Source organism: Rhea pennata, chromosome 9, assembly GCF_028389875.1.
Source record: "Rhea pennata isolate bPtePen1 chromosome 9, bPtePen1.pri, whole genome shotgun sequence".
In the NCBI taxonomy this organism is placed as follows: Eukaryota; Metazoa; Chordata; class Aves; order Rheiformes; family Rheidae; genus Rhea; species Rhea pennata.
This window is the reverse complement of record NC_084671.1, coordinates 14,411,241-14,430,884: the sequence shown is the minus strand read 5'-3', so window position 1 is coordinate 14,430,884 and position 19,644 is coordinate 14,411,241. Positions and strand designations below refer to the sequence as shown.

The 19,644-nt window shown below is 45.0% G+C and overlaps 2 protein-coding genes and 1 long non-coding RNA gene across 7 annotated transcripts in view; 2 read left to right on the top strand and 1 right to left on the bottom strand.

The window, feature by feature from the left end:
• Positions 1-5,396, top strand: part of LOC134144263 (probable cation-transporting ATPase 13A5) — a 35,344-nt gene extending 29,948 nt beyond the window's left edge. The window contains exons 26-30 of the mRNA XM_062583048.1: positions 273-447; positions 1,504-1,694; positions 3,224-3,312; positions 4,267-4,347; positions 5,181-5,396. Of these exons, the coding sequence (XP_062439032.1) occupies positions 273-447; positions 1,504-1,694; positions 3,224-3,312; positions 4,267-4,347; positions 5,181-5,396 (752 nt within the window). The remainder of the gene's footprint in view (positions 1-272; positions 448-1,503; positions 1,695-3,223; positions 3,313-4,266; positions 4,348-5,180) is intronic.
• A 1,305-nt stretch (positions 5,397-6,701) lies between these two features.
• On the bottom strand, positions 6,702-10,644 carry PLAAT1 (phospholipase A and acyltransferase 1). Of its 3 annotated transcripts, XM_062582479.1 has the most exons (5): positions 10,553-10,636; positions 9,901-9,979; positions 9,514-9,759; positions 8,723-8,991; positions 6,702-8,318 (listed from the first exon to the last, which is right to left on the bottom strand). In XM_062582479.1, the coding sequence occupies exons 3-5, from the start codon at positions 9,650-9,652 to the stop codon at positions 8,217-8,219; spliced, it is 510 nt and encodes a 169-aa protein (XP_062438463.1). In that variant the 5' UTR covers positions 9,653-9,759; positions 9,901-9,979; positions 10,553-10,636; the 3' UTR covers positions 6,702-8,216. The 3 variants fall into 3 exon arrangements, with proteins under 3 accessions (XP_062438463.1, XP_062438462.1, XP_062438464.1); XM_062582478.1 differs by lacking the exon at positions 9,901-9,979 and having other exon boundaries at positions 10,553-10,644; XM_062582480.1 differs by lacking the exon at positions 9,901-9,979 and having other exon boundaries at positions 9,514-9,762; positions 10,553-10,635.
• A 47-nt stretch (positions 10,645-10,691) lies between these two features.
• Positions 10,692-18,951, top strand: LOC134143904 (uncharacterized). 3 transcript variants are annotated; one of them, XR_009959228.1, is made up of 5 exons: positions 10,692-10,938; positions 14,888-14,940; positions 15,663-15,813; positions 17,263-18,757; positions 18,847-18,951. It is a non-coding gene; the product is annotated as an uncharacterized LOC134143904 (long non-coding RNA). The 3 variants fall into 3 exon arrangements; XR_009959227.1 differs by lacking the exon at positions 17,263-18,757 and having other exon boundaries at positions 10,695-10,938; XR_009959226.1 differs by lacking the exons at positions 17,263-18,757; positions 18,847-18,951 and having other exon boundaries at positions 10,695-10,938; positions 15,663-15,875.
• Positions 18,952-19,644: the final 693 nt, after the last annotated feature.

The following is a 19,644-nucleotide window of genomic DNA, read 5'->3' as shown; positions in this document are numbered from 1 at the left end:
GGCAATATGGTCTTGGACTCCCATGGAGATCCCCATCTGCAGGTGGCAATGATATTCCCTATTTCTCCATGCATTTTCCTGTGGGGATGTGGGCATTTGGAGAAAATCCAGATGGAAAATAGTGGTGATCAAAGCCATTCCTTGCTTATTTATTAGGGCCAGACTTTGCAGCTCTCACCTGCAATGAGCATGTGGGTGACCTATATGCAGCTCTGCTCTAGCTAACACAGAGGGATATTAGCAGATGAGAAATGTCTATGGTTTCTTTCCAGTGAGCTTGACCGAAGCCTATCCAAAACTGGCACCCTATCGCCCTCCTGGCCAGCTCATCTCTCCTCCCTTACTACTCTCCGTTGTCCTCAACGTGTGCTTTACTGTAGTCATGCAAGCCTGCGGCTTTCTTCTGGTGAAGCAACAGCCCTGGTATGCAGAGCTGGCTAGCCAGAGGTAAGTCCCTCTTCTTGTCTCTGATCCCCAGCTTGCAGATCAGACTGCCAGCTGTGCGCTGTAGCTGTGCATTGGCAGCACCCCAACCCTTCCCGCTGCCTGCAGCGGTGTGCACTGCCTCACCAGCACACAACAGTTACCTTTTCCCCGTGGAGCACATACTCAGCAGAGCGTTGCCATGACAGTAATAAGTTGCTGCAGATGCCAGGATAGAAATCTAAAAGCTAAAACGCCTCTGTTCCTCAACGGTGTCTTTTTCCTCCAAAGCACGCAGGGCTCTGCCTGTCCGGGGATGCGTGGCATAGCAGCACACCTGCACTGGCACCCCTAGGGCGGTGCTGTGCAGGGCTCCTGATGCTGCCCGGCTTACAGCGCCTTGTGCCCTCTCCCGGGGCGAGGGGCTGCAAGATGCAGAGAGACACCAGAGGGGTGTCATCAGCCACGACATTTCTTTCTCTCTGCTTCCCTTCACTGCCCTCTCTTGGGGTCAGACCATAAAGCTCTTCTGGGAAAACAAACAGTCCCTCAAATTTTTCTTGAATCTATTTTGGCTTAGAAAATGGTTCCAGGTTTGGAAGCAGTCTTGTTTTCTGTGTCTCTGTAATGTAAACATCTCTGGCCATGCACAGGAACTGGTTACCTTATGTTGTCATGCAGGAATGAATTTGCAGGGTAGGAAACTCAGCAAGATAGTTCAATGGGAATGCCCATGGGTACTCAGGGCCAGCCAAAGCCACTGCACTGCCACCGCACTGATGTATCATTGGACATATGCTTCCTAAATGCTGTGCAGGCAGCTTGGGCATGTGCACACATGTTCAAAGGCTGTCTCTCTTGTAGACTGCTTTTGCTCACCTGAGAGCAGAGACTTCAACATAGACAAGGAAATTAACTGATGGTTTTCTTTTCTTGAAACAAACTTAAATACAGATTTTGATTTTTGTGGATGATATTAGGTTATTATAGGAGGTTGGGTAAGAAAGAAGAGGGAATGACTGCTTGCAACTCATTCTTCCTGAAGAGAGCAGGAAGAAAATGCCAGGTATTTCCTTACAGACATTGCTCTGTGGGAAATCAGACTCTGACATCCATCAGCCCAGGAGGAAACAGTACCACCAGCAGCGTCTACAGCAGTGTCCTCAGTTACGAAGATACTACGCTGTGGCCACTATCTTCCATCAATTGCATCATGGTGGCCTTTGTCTTTTCCAAAGGAAAGCCCTTCCGGAAGCCCATCTATACCAACTGTAAGTAGAGCTAGATTAACATATGCTCTGTAGACTTTCATTCCTGCTGCAAAATAAAACTGGCAAGAGAGGCTGCCAGGAGAGTGATGCTATGATTTTATCTGTACCCACAACATTGACTGGCATGTAAAAAATTTGTTGATAGATGTTAGCTCCTATTTCACTGTCTCTAAAACAAACTCAGCTACCATGTCTTACATTAGCTTCTTCCTTGAGACAATAAGCAGCACAGCTGAAAAAGGAGACTGCAACTTTGTTTGGAAAATAACATGCTTTCCAGATGCTGATGTGCTGGACTTGATGCCAGATCTATCTATTCTCATGAACACAGAGACCAAACAAAGATGAGATGTATTTGCTTGGAAATCCACAGAGTTACAATCTTGCCTTGCCTGACCTCCATTCCTAGAGATGAGAGAGAAAAGGCTATGATGAAATTACTGTTCAAATCCTCTCACGATAATCCTCCTTCTTCTGTTTTGCAGAGATGATTTAGCCCTACTTGCCTTCAGTTACTGATGGCTCCTTTGCAATTGCAGCTTTTTACTCATGATGAGAGGGCAGGGTTTTGCTTAACCTTAGCAGTGTTGATTTCATTTGGTATTTTGGGAAAAGGCAAGTCTCAAATGTGTTTCACAAAGCATTGATCACCTGCAGAAGATGGACAACAACTAGAAATAAAATGCCTTGAAAGCAGTCAAGCCGAGTCAGGAGAGAGGACACTTTTAGCTGACTAATGTGCACATGCATCTCTGTTATATCCCTTCTTGGGGAAAATTACTAGCAGGAAACAAAGGCAAATTTGCTTGTTTTTGCAACCCATTCCATCCTGTCCCCTTTCTACCCTCTAGTGAACAAGACTGCCAAATCTGGGAGCTACTGACCCAATCTGCCGACTAGCTTTAGGTGCCCAGTGCCCAGTACCTGCCTGGAGTTTGGCATCTCCAAACCTCTGAGCCACTTGTGAGGGCTCTGTGGCCTCCAGCTTCTCTGGAGAAGGGTGCAAAGACAGACATCAGCTGGCTAAACTCTCCTTATGGAAGGCATTTGCATAGCCCACCTTTGTCTCATTGACATAAATCCCTGGAGCACCTGGCCCTGCCTTAGAGGGAGCAGCCTACAGGAACAAGAGCCAGCACGTATGGCTGCCTCTGCTGCCAGAGGTCTGGGTGGACAGCTGAGCACATGGAGACAGCACAGAGGCAGGGATGCTGATGCTGCACTGTGCTTTTCTAATGAAGACTTATGACTTATAGCAATGCCTTTTTGAGGCAGTTTCTTTTGGTCATATAAGAATGAGAATATGTCAAAAAACTTGCGCAGTAAAATTAGTGCAAGTAGAGAGTTTTGCAGCAGGCTGGTGGAGAGTAGCTTTTCTGGGTTTCAACTGTCCTTTTTGGCAAAAGTAGGATTTTAGACTGGCAATTTTACATGAGCATTTGCAGCTCCTGTCAACATGCATGCAGAGTTAGAACTATTGTGGTCACTAACCCCTCTCCTCAGAGCCACAAGTGTTCTTGTTTCCCTAGATGTGTTTTCAGTCTTATTGGCCCTCCAGCTTGGAATCTGCCTCTTCCTCTTCTTCGCTGACATTGATGCTGTGTATAGTGGCATGCAGGTAAGTTTAAATAAAACATGCATGTCCTTCTCATGCTGCCTGTTTCATTGACCCTTTACCTGAGCATGCAGAGCACAAGCTACAGCTATGGTCATCTTTGAGATGAATCTGCTGGTTTGGTGCTGACTGAGCAGCCCTTTGCAACTTCTCTAATATCCATCCGACAAGGATTTGATCAATGAGGTATTCATCTTCTGTAAAGGGAGAAGAAAAGCGCTCATAGCTTGCTGCCTTTTCTTTCTAACAGAAAAGCACAATAGTGTCGATTGTGTTTTGGCATGCCGGGGGAGGCTTGCTGGCTAGAGAATCAAGTGCGCAGGGAGTCCTGCTGCTGCTGCCCCCCTCTCCTGGAGCACAGTGAGCCCATGCAGTGCTGCAGGGCTGCTGCCTTCCTGGCACCCTGATCTAGTGGAGGGGCACCAAAGCCAAAGCTCTCCTGTGAGCTCAGTAAGGGGCAGAGCACAGACGGCAGCTTCTGCCAGCACAGCCCAAACATGGGGAATGACCTGCAGAGGGCTCAGGGCAAGGGCTGGTCCTCACTACAGCCTGAGCAGCTTATTCTCGACTGTCCCCAGGCAGGCTCCTACACAAGGTTTTGTTAGTGTGGAGGCTGGGCGTTAAGGGTTAGCACACAGAGGACAAGATACACTTTGCACATGAACTGTAGCTCCCCAGAAGTATTCAGGCACTGATCCAGGCACCTGATCACTGGTTTCAATAGTATTTTTAGTAGCTAGGGTGAGTTAAGCACCTATGTGCAATGGAGAAGCTGGCCTCAAACTTTTCAATATCTCTATAACAAGAGATATTACTGTTGCAATTTCTGTTACTTCTTACTGCCTCCTCTATGCTGGCCATTGGAAAAATGTTAGTCAGCCTCTTGAATCACTGGGAACAGACACAAATCTTGGCAAGGCATTTAAACCTAGTTGCGGTTCATGTCTTTTCCAACAGTTTCTTTGCACTCCTGTGATCTGGAGAGTTTATGTCTTATTGATGCTCTTGGTCACCTTTTGTGTATCTTTTTTTACAGAGGTGAGTACATTTATTTACCTTCTTTTCCCTGAGGGTAAACAGGAGCAGTTTCTTTCTTCCCTTATTGGCAGTCTCACTCTTCTCCTGCAGAAGTATAAACCCGCAGGTCTTTTATTTTATTTTTCACTCCCTTTGTGTCAATCAAATCCATTTTACACAGCACCAAAGGCTTTAGACCAAGTCTCTTAAGCCTCCAGGGAGAGAAATAAACTGAGCATTGCCAGTAAGGAAGCCCACTCTCCTTAGTTGCTGAGAGCAGGACTGGCTCTGGGGAGAGTGGAGTAGACAGCTGCATGTGCAGATGTCTGATAGGAACTTGAAAGCCCCTTCCCTGTTGACCTAAAATTGTCCGGGCTAAAGACTGCATTGGCTAGTGCAGTTGAATATTTCAGTCATTAAAAAAACAAAAAACAAAAACCAGGCTCACAAGTAATGTTTTGTGGGTCAGGGATGGCTGTGTCTCCCAGATGAGGTCATGCAGCTGCCAAAACTGGGTTTTGTTTCTTGCAAGGAAACAAGAGTGTACAGTCATCCTACAGCTCCAGGAGGAAAATCTTGTCCCTGGTTCTCCCCTTCAGCTAAAGAGAAGTTAGTGCTGCAGAGACACAGAGTCTTCCTATGAACTAGGAAGTGTGATGTCCACGTAACATTCGACAACTATTTTACTCAATGGGAGAGCATGCAGACTCCCCATGCTATGCTCCCCATTGCCTTTAAGAGCAGAAGCTCAGGGGATTTTTGCACATGTAACAGGGGACAGCTTTCATCTGCCGAACACTTCTCCCTCTTTGGGAAGAGCAACAGCACTGACTCTGCTTTGTGTCACTCCACAGGATGTTATCTTACAAAACAAACACCTCTGGCTGCTGCTCAGAACCTTGTTTGGATTCCAGTCAAAGAGCCAGTACCGGAAATGGCAGAGGAAGTTGCAAAAGGATCCAAACTGGCCTCCTTTAAATGCAAAAGACTTTGCAACAAAAAATACAAATGAGGTTCACATTAACCCAATATATGAACACAATGAAGGGGATTGGGGTGAGAACCTATAGCTGGAAATGGGACTGCACAGTGGCTGGCTTGTATTGAACAGTTCATACTTTCATGACTTGATATGCACAGGATTCAGATTTTGGAAATGCATGAACAAACAAAGCATTTCAAAGGCAAACTGGGCCTGCTGTGGTTGTGCCCTAGAGCATAGGCGAGCAGCATTCTCTCAGTTGCTGGTAAAATAACTGTGGTTCCACTCTGTGGCCATGGCAGATCTAAGGCCTTGCCAACATCCCCTATGAAGTCCCAAGAAACACTGACTGAAGTGAAGTGATGGTTTCCACTGTGTCACATCACGATCTCACTCCAGGTTTTGGCCACCACTCCACCGAATTCTGTCAATGTATCCACTGAACCTGATGGAAAGCAGTTAAAAATCTGTGACCTAATCTTCACTCCATGGAAGAGCAAATATACAATTTCAAAATCCAACATTAAATGAGACCCTGCAGCTCTGAAGGGCTGTATCACGTAATTCTAGCTTTCTTACATCCTGTAGTGAATTACAGATGTGAGCAGGCACACACATGTACTACCTGCCCCCCTCCCCCCCCCCCCCCGTCTTGACAGTTTCTATACAAATATAACTCACTGAATACAGAAAAGGTGCTTAGGGGAGTCTGGGAAGGCCAGCAAAGTATTTACCATAAGGATATGTCCCACTCAAGCTTGTAAACTCCCCAGTCAGAAGAGCTGCCCCCATCCCACCATGCACAGCCCTCCCATTCACGCTCTGCCACAGACCCAGCCAGGGGAGGGTCGGTCAGATAAGCCATGAGCTTCTCCATCATGCCTGCACGCTTCAGGCCGGCCTACGGAGGGACCAGTTCTGTCCGATCTTGGCTACTGATATTGCCACTTTTGCTGACTCAGGCTCATACACTTTGAGCATGACACCCCTGAGAACTAAACGCTGCCCTCGGTTTGACATCACGTAGCACTACTGCTTTCAAAGACTCGCTCAGTGGAAAGCAGCACTGAGCCTTAACTTTTTGCTTTAAATAGGTCATGCTAAGAAGCAAGCGTTTTAATGTGCTCTAGAGCTCAACTGCTATACAGGTACAATAAGCTGAGCCCCTCTAGATTAGCTTTTTCATTTTTAATTTTTCAGTGACCTAATTAGCCATCCATGAAAGAATTTTTGATTCCATTTGCAGCAACTGAAAAAAGCCTTTCATATTCAGATTTGTTATAATGTGTTTCCCCATATTAAAAAAGAAGACTCCTATTTAAATGCAATAATTGAGGGTACTACCAAATATGACCAGAATTCTTTGCCTTGTTATTTCAAACTTTGGAATGACTGATGTTTAAAAAAAAGCTTCTAATCCAGCTATGTACATGTTAAAAGCAGACAAAAATAGCAAACCTTTTACAACAGCTCTTTTACACTCCTCTCTTCTTATAGTCCAGGCAGTGGCATAGGGCAAAAGCAACACAGGATTTAATTTCTTATATACTGTCTGCAAATAACATGGTTCCAAACATGCAAACCAAATACTCCCTTCAGACAATAATAAACCACAACTTTTCTAACTAGTTTTCTTATAAGAAGAAGTCACACATCAGCTTTGTGACTGAGAAATAGTTGGGCTCTCTAGATTTTGTGAGACATCACATAGATGCTGCACAGGTGCTTCACCTACGACCCTGCAGGGAAACTGGGCTCACCTTACTGCTGGTCTGAGGAAGACCTTAATTGTGCTAGAGCAACAAGTTGCTTAAACTTAATTTTGGACACTGCAGAGAAAAATGACCCCTGCTCCAGACATGGATCAAAGGCTCCTGGCTGACCTTGCAACTCACTACAGCCTTATGTTAAGCCTCATTACTTTGTGAGACCAAGGAATAAGCTTGGTCAGGTCCAATACCAAAAGTTACTTACTGCATTTAATGTCTGAAGAGGGAAATTTCAGCTGCACCATGGTCCCAACCTGGAACAAACAAAACAGCTGCCAGATAAAAAGCTAGCTGTTTTTTTTTTTTTTTTTTTTTTTTTTTTTTTTTTTTGTGTGTGTGTGTGTGTGTGTGTGTGTGTGTGTGTGTGTGTGTGTGTGTGTGTGTGTGTAACTTCTCAGAGCAATCAACAGGTGGACCTACTGCTTCCAAAAGGAGTCAGGAACCAGGGAAAGGGACATTTTGCAGGTGGAATAAAACTGAGCAAGACACCATCACGCCAAAAACAAAACAGCAATTTAAACCACTGAGAGAGACAACTCTTATGACCTGCCCTTCCTTCCTGCCTCCCTCTCTCTCAAGAGCAGCTGAGAGTTTAGGAATCCCAAGTGCAAGGGCCAGGACATAATATAGTTCTTGTCTACCATTTCACAGGCAGTCTCATGCAAGTCTAGGCAGCTGGGATTTTCCACTTGTACAGGCCATCGGTTGGAGGACGCATAATAACCCTTAGCAATATTTTTATGCTACTTTTGTATTCAAAAGGAATAAAAATGTTTCTTCAAATTTGTTTTAAAAAGTTATTAACAAGAAGAGCTCACAGGAAGCAGTCTATAAAAACAGCATGTATACAAAGACTGTTCGCAGGCTCACAGGACCAGTCCTTGGCAAAGCAGTAGAGGGGTATGCATGTGTGTGTGAGAGAGGCTAAGGATGAGGAATTTGCTTGCTATCTCTGCAAGACTAGTGTGGAAATCATCACAGGCAATGTAATGTAAGCAGCTGTGGCAAATAGGCTAGTGCTGGTCTCATCAAGAGTGACACATTTGTTAGTAAGTCTTGTCTGCAGCTACAGCCACGAACTGTCCTGGTTCCATCCCAGCCAGGGATCCAGCCACCTTGCACTGACCGCTGGGAGTCCGTCAATACTGTCTTTCTCTGGATCTGCTTCGTAAAAAGCCTAGCAAGGTGACAGCGCCAGCAGCAGCTGTTACAAACCCAATGGCACTGACGGCTCGGTTGGCCTGCAAAGGAAGAGCAAAACAGAGACTGGAAACACTGAGCTGTTTTTTTTTTCCAGGCACGCTAATGATCACCAGACAGTCATAAGCTGGACAATGCATCGAATATGAGAGACACACACACCCAATAAGCAGAACGGGACAGACCTAAGGCCCAGACCCTTACTCTCCTGTCGGTGATTCAGCAAGAGGGGCACTACTGGAGCTCAGACTATAGCAAACCCTGTGTTCCAATGTCTCAGCTAGGTAGGGGGAATGACAGTTAGGGCTCAGTATCTGAGACTTTGCTGTCCCCAAGGGGTTTGTTGGGTGTGACCCAGTCCAAGGATTCATAAAGAGAATTTAAGTGCATGCTTTGCAAGGAAGAGCTGTAAGAAGCATGCATACAATTACCCAATATTACTTACCTGCTCAGAGATCCCCTCACCATAGCGGAGCAGCGTCACAAAGTGCTCACAGTTGTTGCCAAGCAGGTCGTAGGACACTTCCTGGTCAATGAGGTACTCGGCACGTCGGATGATCTCCTCCACAGGAAGAGGAGGGTAGGTGTCGTCGTACTTGTTGTTGATTTGGTAGGTGTCATTTCCCACCACATCCTTCAGGAGCTGCATCCTCACCCGGGCCTTTCTGCTGAAGACTGACTTGGCACTGGCGAATGAAGCCGCAGGCCCTTCATCTGCGGAAGGTAGAGTTGGTATGAGCCAGGCCTGCCCCTCTAAGACACCAGAGAGGAGTTTCTGCCTGTCTCCTGGAAGTCCTACGTGTGATAAGTGCCTGGAGCCCACCCCCCCTCCCCCGTGCACATTGGTGTCTCCAGGAGCAGTGAAGGGCACAGTGGCAACCTGAAAGGAACCTGTATACGACCCACAAAGCACCGAGGGCAGCAATCTTCCCCTAGCCACAAGCTTTCCCCAGAAAAAGGATGTGCCTCCTTTGCAAAACCCTCTGGAGCCTACCCAGCTCCTCATACAGGTCTTGAGATACCGAGCATCTCTGCTCCACTGTGAACAGGCTTTTGAATCAGTCAAGGCTAAGGATGGGCACAAGGTCACACAGCAGGCAATCACTGCTCCTTCCTTGCTTTTGACCTCATATGATGCTGCCAAGAAACTCAAAGCTGCTCAAACATCTGCCCTTGGAGCAAGGACAGGCTCCTACATGACCCCAAGGCACTCTGCCACCTTCCTGTAAGCCTTACCTACAGGTGTCACATTGATGATGTATCCATCGCCCAGGTAGAGGGCCCAGTGCTGATAAGCTGGCCGGAAAATCTCGATCAGGTCCCCAGGCTGGGGATTCCCAGGGTGCGTCACGCTGAAGCTCTCTGTAGCTGCCATCTCAGAGGGAGGGGGAGCTGGTGACGGCTCAGGACATGCCCCTTTCACTGGGCAGGCTCAGCACAAGGCACAGAGCCGTGGGGAGGTCTGGCGTGCGCAGAGGCCATCTGCTTAGAAATCGCAGGAAAAGAGATCATTAGGTGCAGCACTGGCCATCTGCAACCCACCCTGTGACACATCTTGTCCCGTGGCCAGCAGGCACTATCCGATGGATGCTGCCAACTGCTGCGCTGCTGCAGGCCCCCTACCTCAGCGCTCCTGGTCCTGCCTGCTGGCAGCACGCTGACATATCTCTGGAAACGCAGTCACCACCCCTTCCGCGAAGCTCTGCAGGGAAAGGGTGAAGCTGTGTTTCTGTGCACTAGCACCTCCTGCCACTGCAGGCCGGTGTCTGTCTCTCACTGCCTGTTCCTCCAGCACAGCACAGTCTCTCCCTCCCACGGCAAAGCGCACAAGCAGCCTGAGTTATTCTTACTGCCTCCTCCCTGCAAGACTCTGATTTGCCCCTCTATACCCACCCCTGCTTCTGCTCCTTTTGAGGCCCTGCTCAAAACACCACGGCTCGTGCTGGCACTGAGCCAGCTCTAGCGGAGGGTCACAGCACTGGAAGGGCTCCAGGGATGCAGGGCTGGGGAGAGAGGGGCACTCGGGAGTCTCCATCATGGATGCCAGGGCCCTGGGTGCCACGCTCGTTCTCATGCAGGTAGGGCTGGTGTCCCAAGGCAATGGGACACCCCTGGGAGGTCGGCAAACCTGAGCCTGTCACCAACACCCCTGCAGCACACTCCCAGCACCACGAATGGGGCTCCATCCTGCTGGCAGCTGCCTGCTCCCACCCTCCCACCTCCCACCCCGGACCTCCCGCAGCTCCCCTGCATCCCTCCCTAGGGCCCTGCTCACCCCTAGTGCCTGTCCTGCTGTGGCCGTGCCCGGGCTGCTGCCCCGGGCAGCCCCAAGCGAGGCCAGCAGCGGAAGCTGGCCCAGCTCCTGGCTCCTCCTGGCCGCTATAAATAGCGAGGAGCCAGGCAGGCTCTGGGGTGGGTGGTGCTTGCACTGTCCCTTGGGAGCTGCCTGCCAGCAAAGCAGCTGGTCTCCAAGGCTGGGGGAGACTCACCTTCTGGAGGGTGTTTCTAAAAATGGCTGTAGTAGAAAAACTCCTTCTGTCCCCGGAGAACATGGACAATCACCTCCTCGCCAGGAGCTAGTGCACACTTCCCTCACCCTGCCAGCTTCAGATGTGGGCTCTGATATGCAGAGCAGGGGCAGCTGTCCTACAGGGCCAAATGGTAAGTGAGTCTCTCTTACTGGAAATGGTGTCTTTTTAGAGGGAGAGGCAATGCAGAGCTGCTGTTTCACATCTCTGCTGCCAAGGGGATGTAAAGGAGGTGGAGCTCAGTGTAAATTCAAATTGCCATTTTAGGGCAAAGAGATTTCTCAGATGATTTTTCATATCTTTCATGTGGTGGCCAGAGATTTCCTTCAGGACACTGAAAGGGTCTCGTGGTCTCAGCTGATTGTACCCAGTGTGAGCCCTGTGAACAGAGGGGCAGGAGTGCACAGATGTCCTGAACAGAGATGGCTGTTTGCTTTGCTATTGCCAGCACAGCATGCCAAAAAGGGTGGGCGGGTGGCCACTGTCAGTGAAACTGTCCTCTGGGTGAGTTGAACTAAGCAGTATATTAAGCTCAGCATTTTGAAAGTCAAGTGAAAGAGCAGATATATTATAGGAAGATGAAAAGATCAGAGCAGCAGAAGAAGGTACAGAACATGTGGCACCTCTTGGTAGCCTCACTGTCTGACCTGGCACTGCTGGAGGCAGACAACACTAACACTTCATGAATTTGTTCTCTTTCTGTCTTCTATTGACATGCAATAGTTAATCCAGTGAAGCGCTGAATTGCAGTTCTGCTTTGTGTAGTAACTCCTGTTTCAGATCTGAAGTATTTACAAGGCTTTACAATGGAAAACCAAGGGAATTCTTGTGGTACTGAAATAGCAAAGTGTATCCATGGAAACCTAGGAATCCGCTTTTCATGGGTACATACAGGCCCTGTTGCATGAAAGTGCTTTGGCTGTGAACTTGTAGGATACATACTGGCCTTTGCTCCCACTAACTACAACAGAAGGGGAGCATGGTCAGCACCACACAACATTCACAGAATTGCACTGTTAGCAAGTGCATGAGGGCAATAGGAAGCTGCTGCTGACTAGGCAGGAAAGATACTTTTATAAATACTGTGAAATTCCAGCATAAGGTTTTCAGTTCATTTGTGCACGAATAGGTCTCTCACAGATTGATTAATTTTCATTATAAATTGAGGCTGAAAGCCCCTTTTCATTCACATCTACTCCTCAATAGCTGTGTGTTGTTCATATATGGTCAGCTGATATGTTCTTGAATGGCCCAGAATAAAATTCCTTTTATCCAGCTAACCATTCATGGAGGTTACAAATACTTTTCTGGCTAATACCATGCATGAGTTTATGGGTACAAGGGAACGAGCAGGGAAAAGGGGCAACTAAATAATAACTAGCATTATGGAAGAAACAATGGGAAACCCACACTGTTCCTCACCTCTGGCATAATCAAAAGGGAACCTGCAGAGAACTGGAAAACAGACACACAATAACGAAACTTCTGTTATCCCTCAGAGGCTTCGCTCATGGCACTGGAAATTTCTTTAGGGCTGGCACAAGGCCTAGGCGCTCTCTCTTTCCCCCAAGCTACATTAGAATTATCTGTCATGGGGTGGGTGTCTCACACATTACATGTTATTTGGCCTTGCCACAAGCAGCTTTTAATATTCTGCTTTTAGGGGTCCTTAGCATGGGTTTAGGACTGAGCTGATACAGATCTCTAACCGTGCTCATGACACCATGGCAGCTTCAGAATTTGCCAGGATTCCCCAAGGAAGTCACCTAACCTCCTCAATGAGAACTAACCCATCAATGAGAAATCAGCTAACAGGACCTTGTTCTTCGGGGGTATCTATCTGTTATGTTATGCTTTGCTTAGCACCCACAGGCACAGGGATGATGCTCTTTGTTCTCCCTGATCACAAGGAGGCAGCTGCCATTCAAACAGTCATCTCTTTCAACCCAGCACTCCAAAGAGAATAGATGTCACCCCTTTTAGTATGCCAGTCACCAGAGAAGCTAGGTGTCTTCATGTATATTTCTCTCCCCACCTGGACATCCCTTCCTGGAAGAGAAGCAAGAACAACATAGTCTCTAATGTAAGTTAGCAGTCCTTCACTTCAAGATGGGTCTACAACATGAGGTCCTAGATATGTTAGAAGAGTGATTTCAAAGGTCTTCAGAAAATGCAATGGTTTATTTGGTATTATTTCTTCTCAAAGTATTAGAAATACTATTAAAATACAAGAGAAAAAAGTAATACAAATAAATGTGAAAAAATAATTGCTAACTAGAAGCGTGTATTTTGGGGTTCATTTTGATCAAATGCAATGTTCGCTATGGAGCCATAATCTTGCTCATATACGCCGACATCCAGTGCATCTCTGGACCGGTTAAAAGATGAATCCCCTCTTTTGTCACTTCTTTCCAATGAATGCTTGTTCTTCCTCTTCCTTCTGTCCCCAAAAAAATAAAATAAAAGCAAACCATGTGAGCATGAGTGAAGTCAAATTCTGGAGATTCCTAAGTTTTGTGATAGTGATGCATAGGCTTTATGCAATAGAAATAGCCTATGTTGATTCTCTGATTCCTTTCTGGTCCTGACATAACGTGACTAGTGGGAGTCCTGGGGTATAGAGGTGCCAGAAAGTATGTATGTTTTGTCTCTGTGGAATGTAGCAGAGCTGGCAAAGGCCTTACCTGCACATGTATACTGCAGAGGAGATGAGAATGAGCACAACAACAACACCTGCCACAACTCCCACAGCAATGGCAACTGTATGGTCCTGTTTCTCTTCGGAAGGTGTTTGATCTGAAGAAGAAATAGGAGCCTTGTCCATAAAAGCTAACTACTGCAAACAGAAGCTTTTTGAAGTGTCAAACTGCAATCTGTGCAGCAAGCAGATATGCTTGTCTGCTTGGTTTATACTGTCTTTTCTGGTGAGATGGCTTTCTAAGCTAGAGTATCTGACCTCTGACCACTTCCTTCTGCTTATATAGTCATAGGCTCTCACCCACCATAAGCAGACAGAACTGCATAAACATATTACTTGCTAGCTGAATGCAGACTCCGAGCAACCTGTAGCTATGGGATGGCTTACCATGCAGAAAAAGTACAGGCCCTTCTTTGTGACACCTGTCCCAGTGGAGCTGTTTATTATGTTGTTTTAGCTCTCAAAACCAATCTTTAAATCCTTTTGCTTCTGTTAATGTAAACATTGCATCCAGTTCTTGTCACTACTGTCTGTACTAATCATGCAGCAGATAGGCAAAAATTAATCAAACACATGGTTCAAGCCAGGGATATCCATGTAGCATTCCAGAGGTTTTTTTTTTTTTTTTTTTTTGAAGTGGACCCCAACCTCTGTCAAAGTTTCATGCCTGAGGCTTGTTTTAGACTGGAGCCAGACCATGAGCTGACAGGCAGTCAAAGTGAAGTGCAGGCACTACGGGCTTCTGAGGTAGGTCTGGCCAGAACAGACTGATGTAACAGTACAGACATGCCCACTTAGTCTATGGTACCAGGGGGGCAATCTTTACTCTCAGGCAAAGCGTCAAGGACTTGTCTGGGAGTACATGCAGTGGAAAGGTTTCTGTGGTCTGCCTCCACCCTGCCTTCGATTAAATCACAAAGTGCCCATTGAAAGATATGATGACATCCCTATCTGATCTAACACCTGCCTCTCTTTGTATGTATAATGTTGCCAGGGAAATCCAAAATAATTTTGTTACCTATCCGTTCAACCTCACAGTTAGGTCCTGTGTATAATTCTGGACATTCGCAGAAAAACCTGAGAGAAGTATCATTGGTAATCTCAGAGCAAACTCCATCATTCTGACAAGGACTTGGCATACATGGTCCACCTATCAAAAAGGAAGAACAAACACTTCAGAATCTCAGAAAATCCAACACTGAGAGAACTGCTCTTAGTTAGCTTACACTGACTCTAACCTATGCTAGATACACTCCATATTGTAAGGCCCATTCTTTCTCATACTTGACAATAAGAGTGGAGCAAAGAAATACTGTTTCTAAGATGAAATATCATAGCTAGATCCTCAGTATATTTATGAAGTTCTTTTTTTTTTTCTGTTTAGATTCTGCCGCGACTATCCCAGGCACGGTGATGAATTCTGCTGCCCTAAAAGCAGTAAGTCAAGACTTCTTAGTGCCAAAACTAAGTGATAGGGTTAGTAGTTGACTCACTTCTGTAGCATCCACGAGTATACTCTGAAATGCCACAGATATCATCAGATGCACACACTATGTTAGAGCAGGAGACAGTGGAGCTTTCTGTGCACTGGCATGTCTGAGAGCAGTCATCAGTGGTAAATGTTTCTCCAATCTGGAAGACAGCAGTTAAATGTTAAAAAACATCAAATAAAATCAGCCATAAATACATGAATGGAGCACTGAGGCCCCTTGCTATTCCCTCTGAAGCATTCTTTTAATAGCTTGTACCAAAAAAAAAAAAAAAAAAAAAGAAAAAAGAAAAAAGAAAAAAAGGCAAGCAGCCTACTAACCCAGCTCTTTGAAATTTTGAAATTTGAGGAAAGCCCAAGAAAGAAGGCAAGAGAAAGACTTTGGGGGTTGAGATACTACTGTCATTTAAGGCACATGTGCAACCAACAACGTCCAATTGTTGCTGAGATAAGAGACGGTAGCAGAGGAATCCCATTCTGCCTCCAAGACAATGTGGAAAGATGCCCTGAGCCATTTCTCTGGCAGATCCCAGCTGTTCACATTAAGTATCTATCTCTCTCCACAATATGATTTTAACTGACTTAAGCCTTGTCTGCCTCAAATCTTTATTGTTCAAACAAACAGAAATCTGTGAGATTATGAAGTTATTTAATCTGCTTTATCCTGCAGCTAAAATAGAAGAGACTTTGTGTCCCTCAGAGGCCAGCCTTCTTAAAGCTCTCTTCACGCTACAGCCAGCTTTGAAGACACTCAGCCCTGTCCCTACCACTATTCACTGAGAAGATGGACCACAGTGACTGATGGAATTTATCTGTAACTGGTTTGTTGTAAATTTAAGAGCCTATTAGGCAGTTATTTAGAGTAACAAAGGTGAAGAATTAACATGGAGGTCACAGTATAATCATGTGCTTCCCCCAAGTGCCTGCCTTGAATTCCCTGGCAGGCAAAGATTCAGAGGCACACCAAGGGCTCCACTATCTCTCCCCTTTCTCTAGAGACAAGAGTATCATTAAACAAATTGCTCTTTGTTTCTAATGCAAAGTTGCACACTGAGGAGAATGGAGAGATTGTCAAAATAATTAGCAGGAGAAAATATTGTTTGGCACTATGGAAGCTATCTGGCCCACTCAGGCACTGTACCTCATAATATTTGCCAAGGTATATGCAGCCACATTGTTTGTAAGGCACGCAGTCAAAACCACTAAGAACATGGCCAGGGAGACATTCACAGCCTTCAACACAGGGTGAGTCGCACTCAGAGGGGCTGGTCAGGTCAGCGCAGGATGCTGGGCATGCAGACATGCATGAGCTGTAGTTGCTGTTGGCAGGACACTGTATTGCTGTAAGAACCAGGAAGGTTTAGTTATAACAGGCTGCCGTGTGTTACTTACACATTGCCTTTTCAGTGCCAAAGGCTATTAGTATTCTGTAGGAGATAAAATAATGAATGCAAATACAGGGAGATGTGCACACATGTACAGTAATACTAAAGTTGTAAGTCAAGCACTGCAAAGTGAGGAAACGCACTGTCAAAAGTTAGGCATGTACTATGTTCACAATCCTGGTGTTCACTGAGCTCAGACAATTTCTCACATATTCAGGGTAGCTGTTCCCATAAACACCAGAGCTGTTTCATGGATCTGGAAAGTGCATTTCACCAGGAATCCAAAGTCATCGAACCATAAGTGACAAGTACAGTTTGGTGAATATCTCAGCTTGAGAAAATAGTTAGGAAAAAAGGGTTTGATGTTATCGGTGAGATTTATTTCTACATTTTTTAAGCCTACAAGATTTGGGGAATTGCACTGAATCTTTTTTATTCTGAAATTTTATTAAAAAATAGTAAATTTTGCAGATTTAAAAAGAGACTGAAAAGAAATGTTTTAAACATTTTCCTTCATATTTGCCACTTGTGAGAGCACCAACATTTTAACTTTTTTGCCCCATTAGAAGTGAGAAGAGTTTTTTTTATCTCTCACAGAACCTCTGACTGCTCTGCTTTCCTAAGGAACTTTCTAAGCTGGGGCCTAAATGCAAAAAGTCAGCATAAGATTCAGAAGAGGGGCCAGAAGAGCAAATGTGCATCCTAAACCGTGAGCGTGACTGAAGTGCAATTCAATATGGTTTCAAACCCTGAGAAGCTTTGATATATAGTGGTTCTGCGGAAAGCCTCAGAACTTGGATTTTGAGAGCTCTTCCTAGGTAGAAACTATGCATTCTAGTTCTTCCTGTTTCTTCCTTCTTACCACAAATTGTCTGTTTCCTCCAGCCTTCCATATTGACTCCTTGCTCCTGACAAGCCAGCACATACTGCTCCAGACTGCGACATAATGTAGCATTGTCATCTTCTTCCATACACATATCAAAGAGGCAGCTCCTATGTGCAACATGAGAAAGCATTTATTCCTAATACATTTGTTATAGTTTATTTTTAGCTGCTTTTCACCTTACTCTGAGTTAGTTCCATTTTCCTGTACTTGCTGACAGAAGAAAGAAGAAAAAAAATCTCAAATCCTTGGCAAATCTGGTCGTTTGTTGTGCAGCTACTGTTAACATGTTTCATTTTCCTATATACATGAGCAGTAGACAAGAACCTGACTGTTTGTCACAGTAAGTTATTCTTCTTTGTTTCAAGCTGCATGGCTACATCTTGCTTAGAAAGCACTTCTTAGTACTAAGCCTTCTATCTGGACTACAGACTTTTCTCAGTATTTGAGCACCCTCCCCAAGACCATATAGCCTGCATATTGGCACAGAATTCTGGTTTGACCAGCATTCATTTGCTAGTGCTACATTCTTAACTTTGCTCATCATCTGAATATTAACAGCCTGATTTTCAGAGACATTGATAACCAAGGTCAATAGGATCTGCAAGTATGCAATACTGCAGAAGGATTGTGTAGTTATTAGAAAGTTAAAACAGGCTAACCAACCAAATTCTAGAGAGAGGAGAAAGGTTGGTATACATAAAGAATTGATATATAAATACCATAACCAGTAGTCCAGTTAATTTGGCCTAAGATACCTTCATATTCCTCTTGAAGCTAAGAGAGACTTGGAAGTGGGCATTAGCTATCTTTAAACACTAGTTTCAACTACAGAAAACTCAGAACTACTTGGCAAATTTGTGACTGATGAAGGCTTAAAGTGATAGTGACTCAACACATTTCATCTGGTTCAAAAGGGGGTATGCAGGAATTAGGTATGCAGAAGGCCAGGGGAGCCCGGAAACCCAGCAGAGGGAACTTTCTTGTGGACACCAACACACTTACTCTTCACTAACCCATTTTTAGCACTTCTCCATGCAAGATATAAGAAGTGTCTGACAGCTTTAGCCTTTGTGGTTATAGCATAAAGGCTACATTTTATGATGCTAGAATTGCCAAAAGGAACTTAACGGTGCAAGGCACCAAATTCTTAATGAACATGGATAAGAACTTTAAGCACACTGGAAATTGCAAATTACAGGTATAATGTTTAACACTGATGGTTTCTTTATCTGTGTAGCAAATGGGAAAGCTACTTTCCAGAGTTAATAGAAAACTAAAATCCTAACTAGATGGAAAGATGGATCATCACAATTTTTAAAAAACAAATAAGAGTAGTATCAATAATGACATAATGGGGTCCAACTTATTATCCTTGATTCCTGTTTAATATCCTTGAAACTGAAGATGCACAGCTCTTCTCAGAAAAAAGCATCAAGCTGATTTTGGAAATGGGGAGAACAGTTGTCTGCAGTGGAGACTTACGTGAAATAGAAAGTTGGTGAAATGGTAGAATGGCAGTTTACAAAAGGACCATTTGAATCAGTCAGAATTTGACATTTAGAAGTGCTGTTTTGTTGTTCCAGCCTATTTTTATCGCAGCCTTGGAAGAGCCCTGGATCTGGTTCCTCTTCAGAGTCATCTTCAGAAGTGACATCTCGCCTGCAAATAAAGTCATTGTGAAACCATCAGTTCTCTGAACAGCATCCACAGTATTACTCCCTAAATAAGACCACAGGAGTATTTCTGTGTTATGGTAGAAGTGTTAGCTTATTTCTTTGTCGTGGCTTATCATGAATGGAAGGGGACAGATAAAGCAAATCAATGAAGTACTATAATCATCTCAGAAATTTAGGGGTTTTTAAATCAAAAGGGATAGTTGTAATTATCTCTTCGCACATTCTGTATGACACAGCTTTCATCTAATGTCTCCTCTATCAAGCCCTTTCAATAAATCTTGAGCCTTAGCCAAAATGATGCAGCTGGAGTAGGCCAGCCATTTCTCAGAGGTATGCTCATTTTCACTGAACAATTGGCTGCATGCCTGAAGGCCAGAATTCTCCTCTGGGCATAGTCTCCAGAGCTTGTTTCTGCTTTCTACTGTTCTGCTATACAAGTTTTTGCAGTGAAATGATGTCCTGTCAGCTAATACAATTCCATTTACTTATCAAAAATGTTGTATTTGAGTGGGTAAGCAACCTCCAAAGGCCTTTCAAAACAAATTGAGAAGGCAGAAGGAGGGAAGAAAACTTAGTTTCCTACCTGTTTCAATTTCCATATGGACTAATTAGTGCAGAATTGGCCTGACCACAAATACCACACTCATTTATGCTGAGAAGATTGTCCTGACTTTCTTTGTACTGGCAGGAAAGAGAATATAGCCA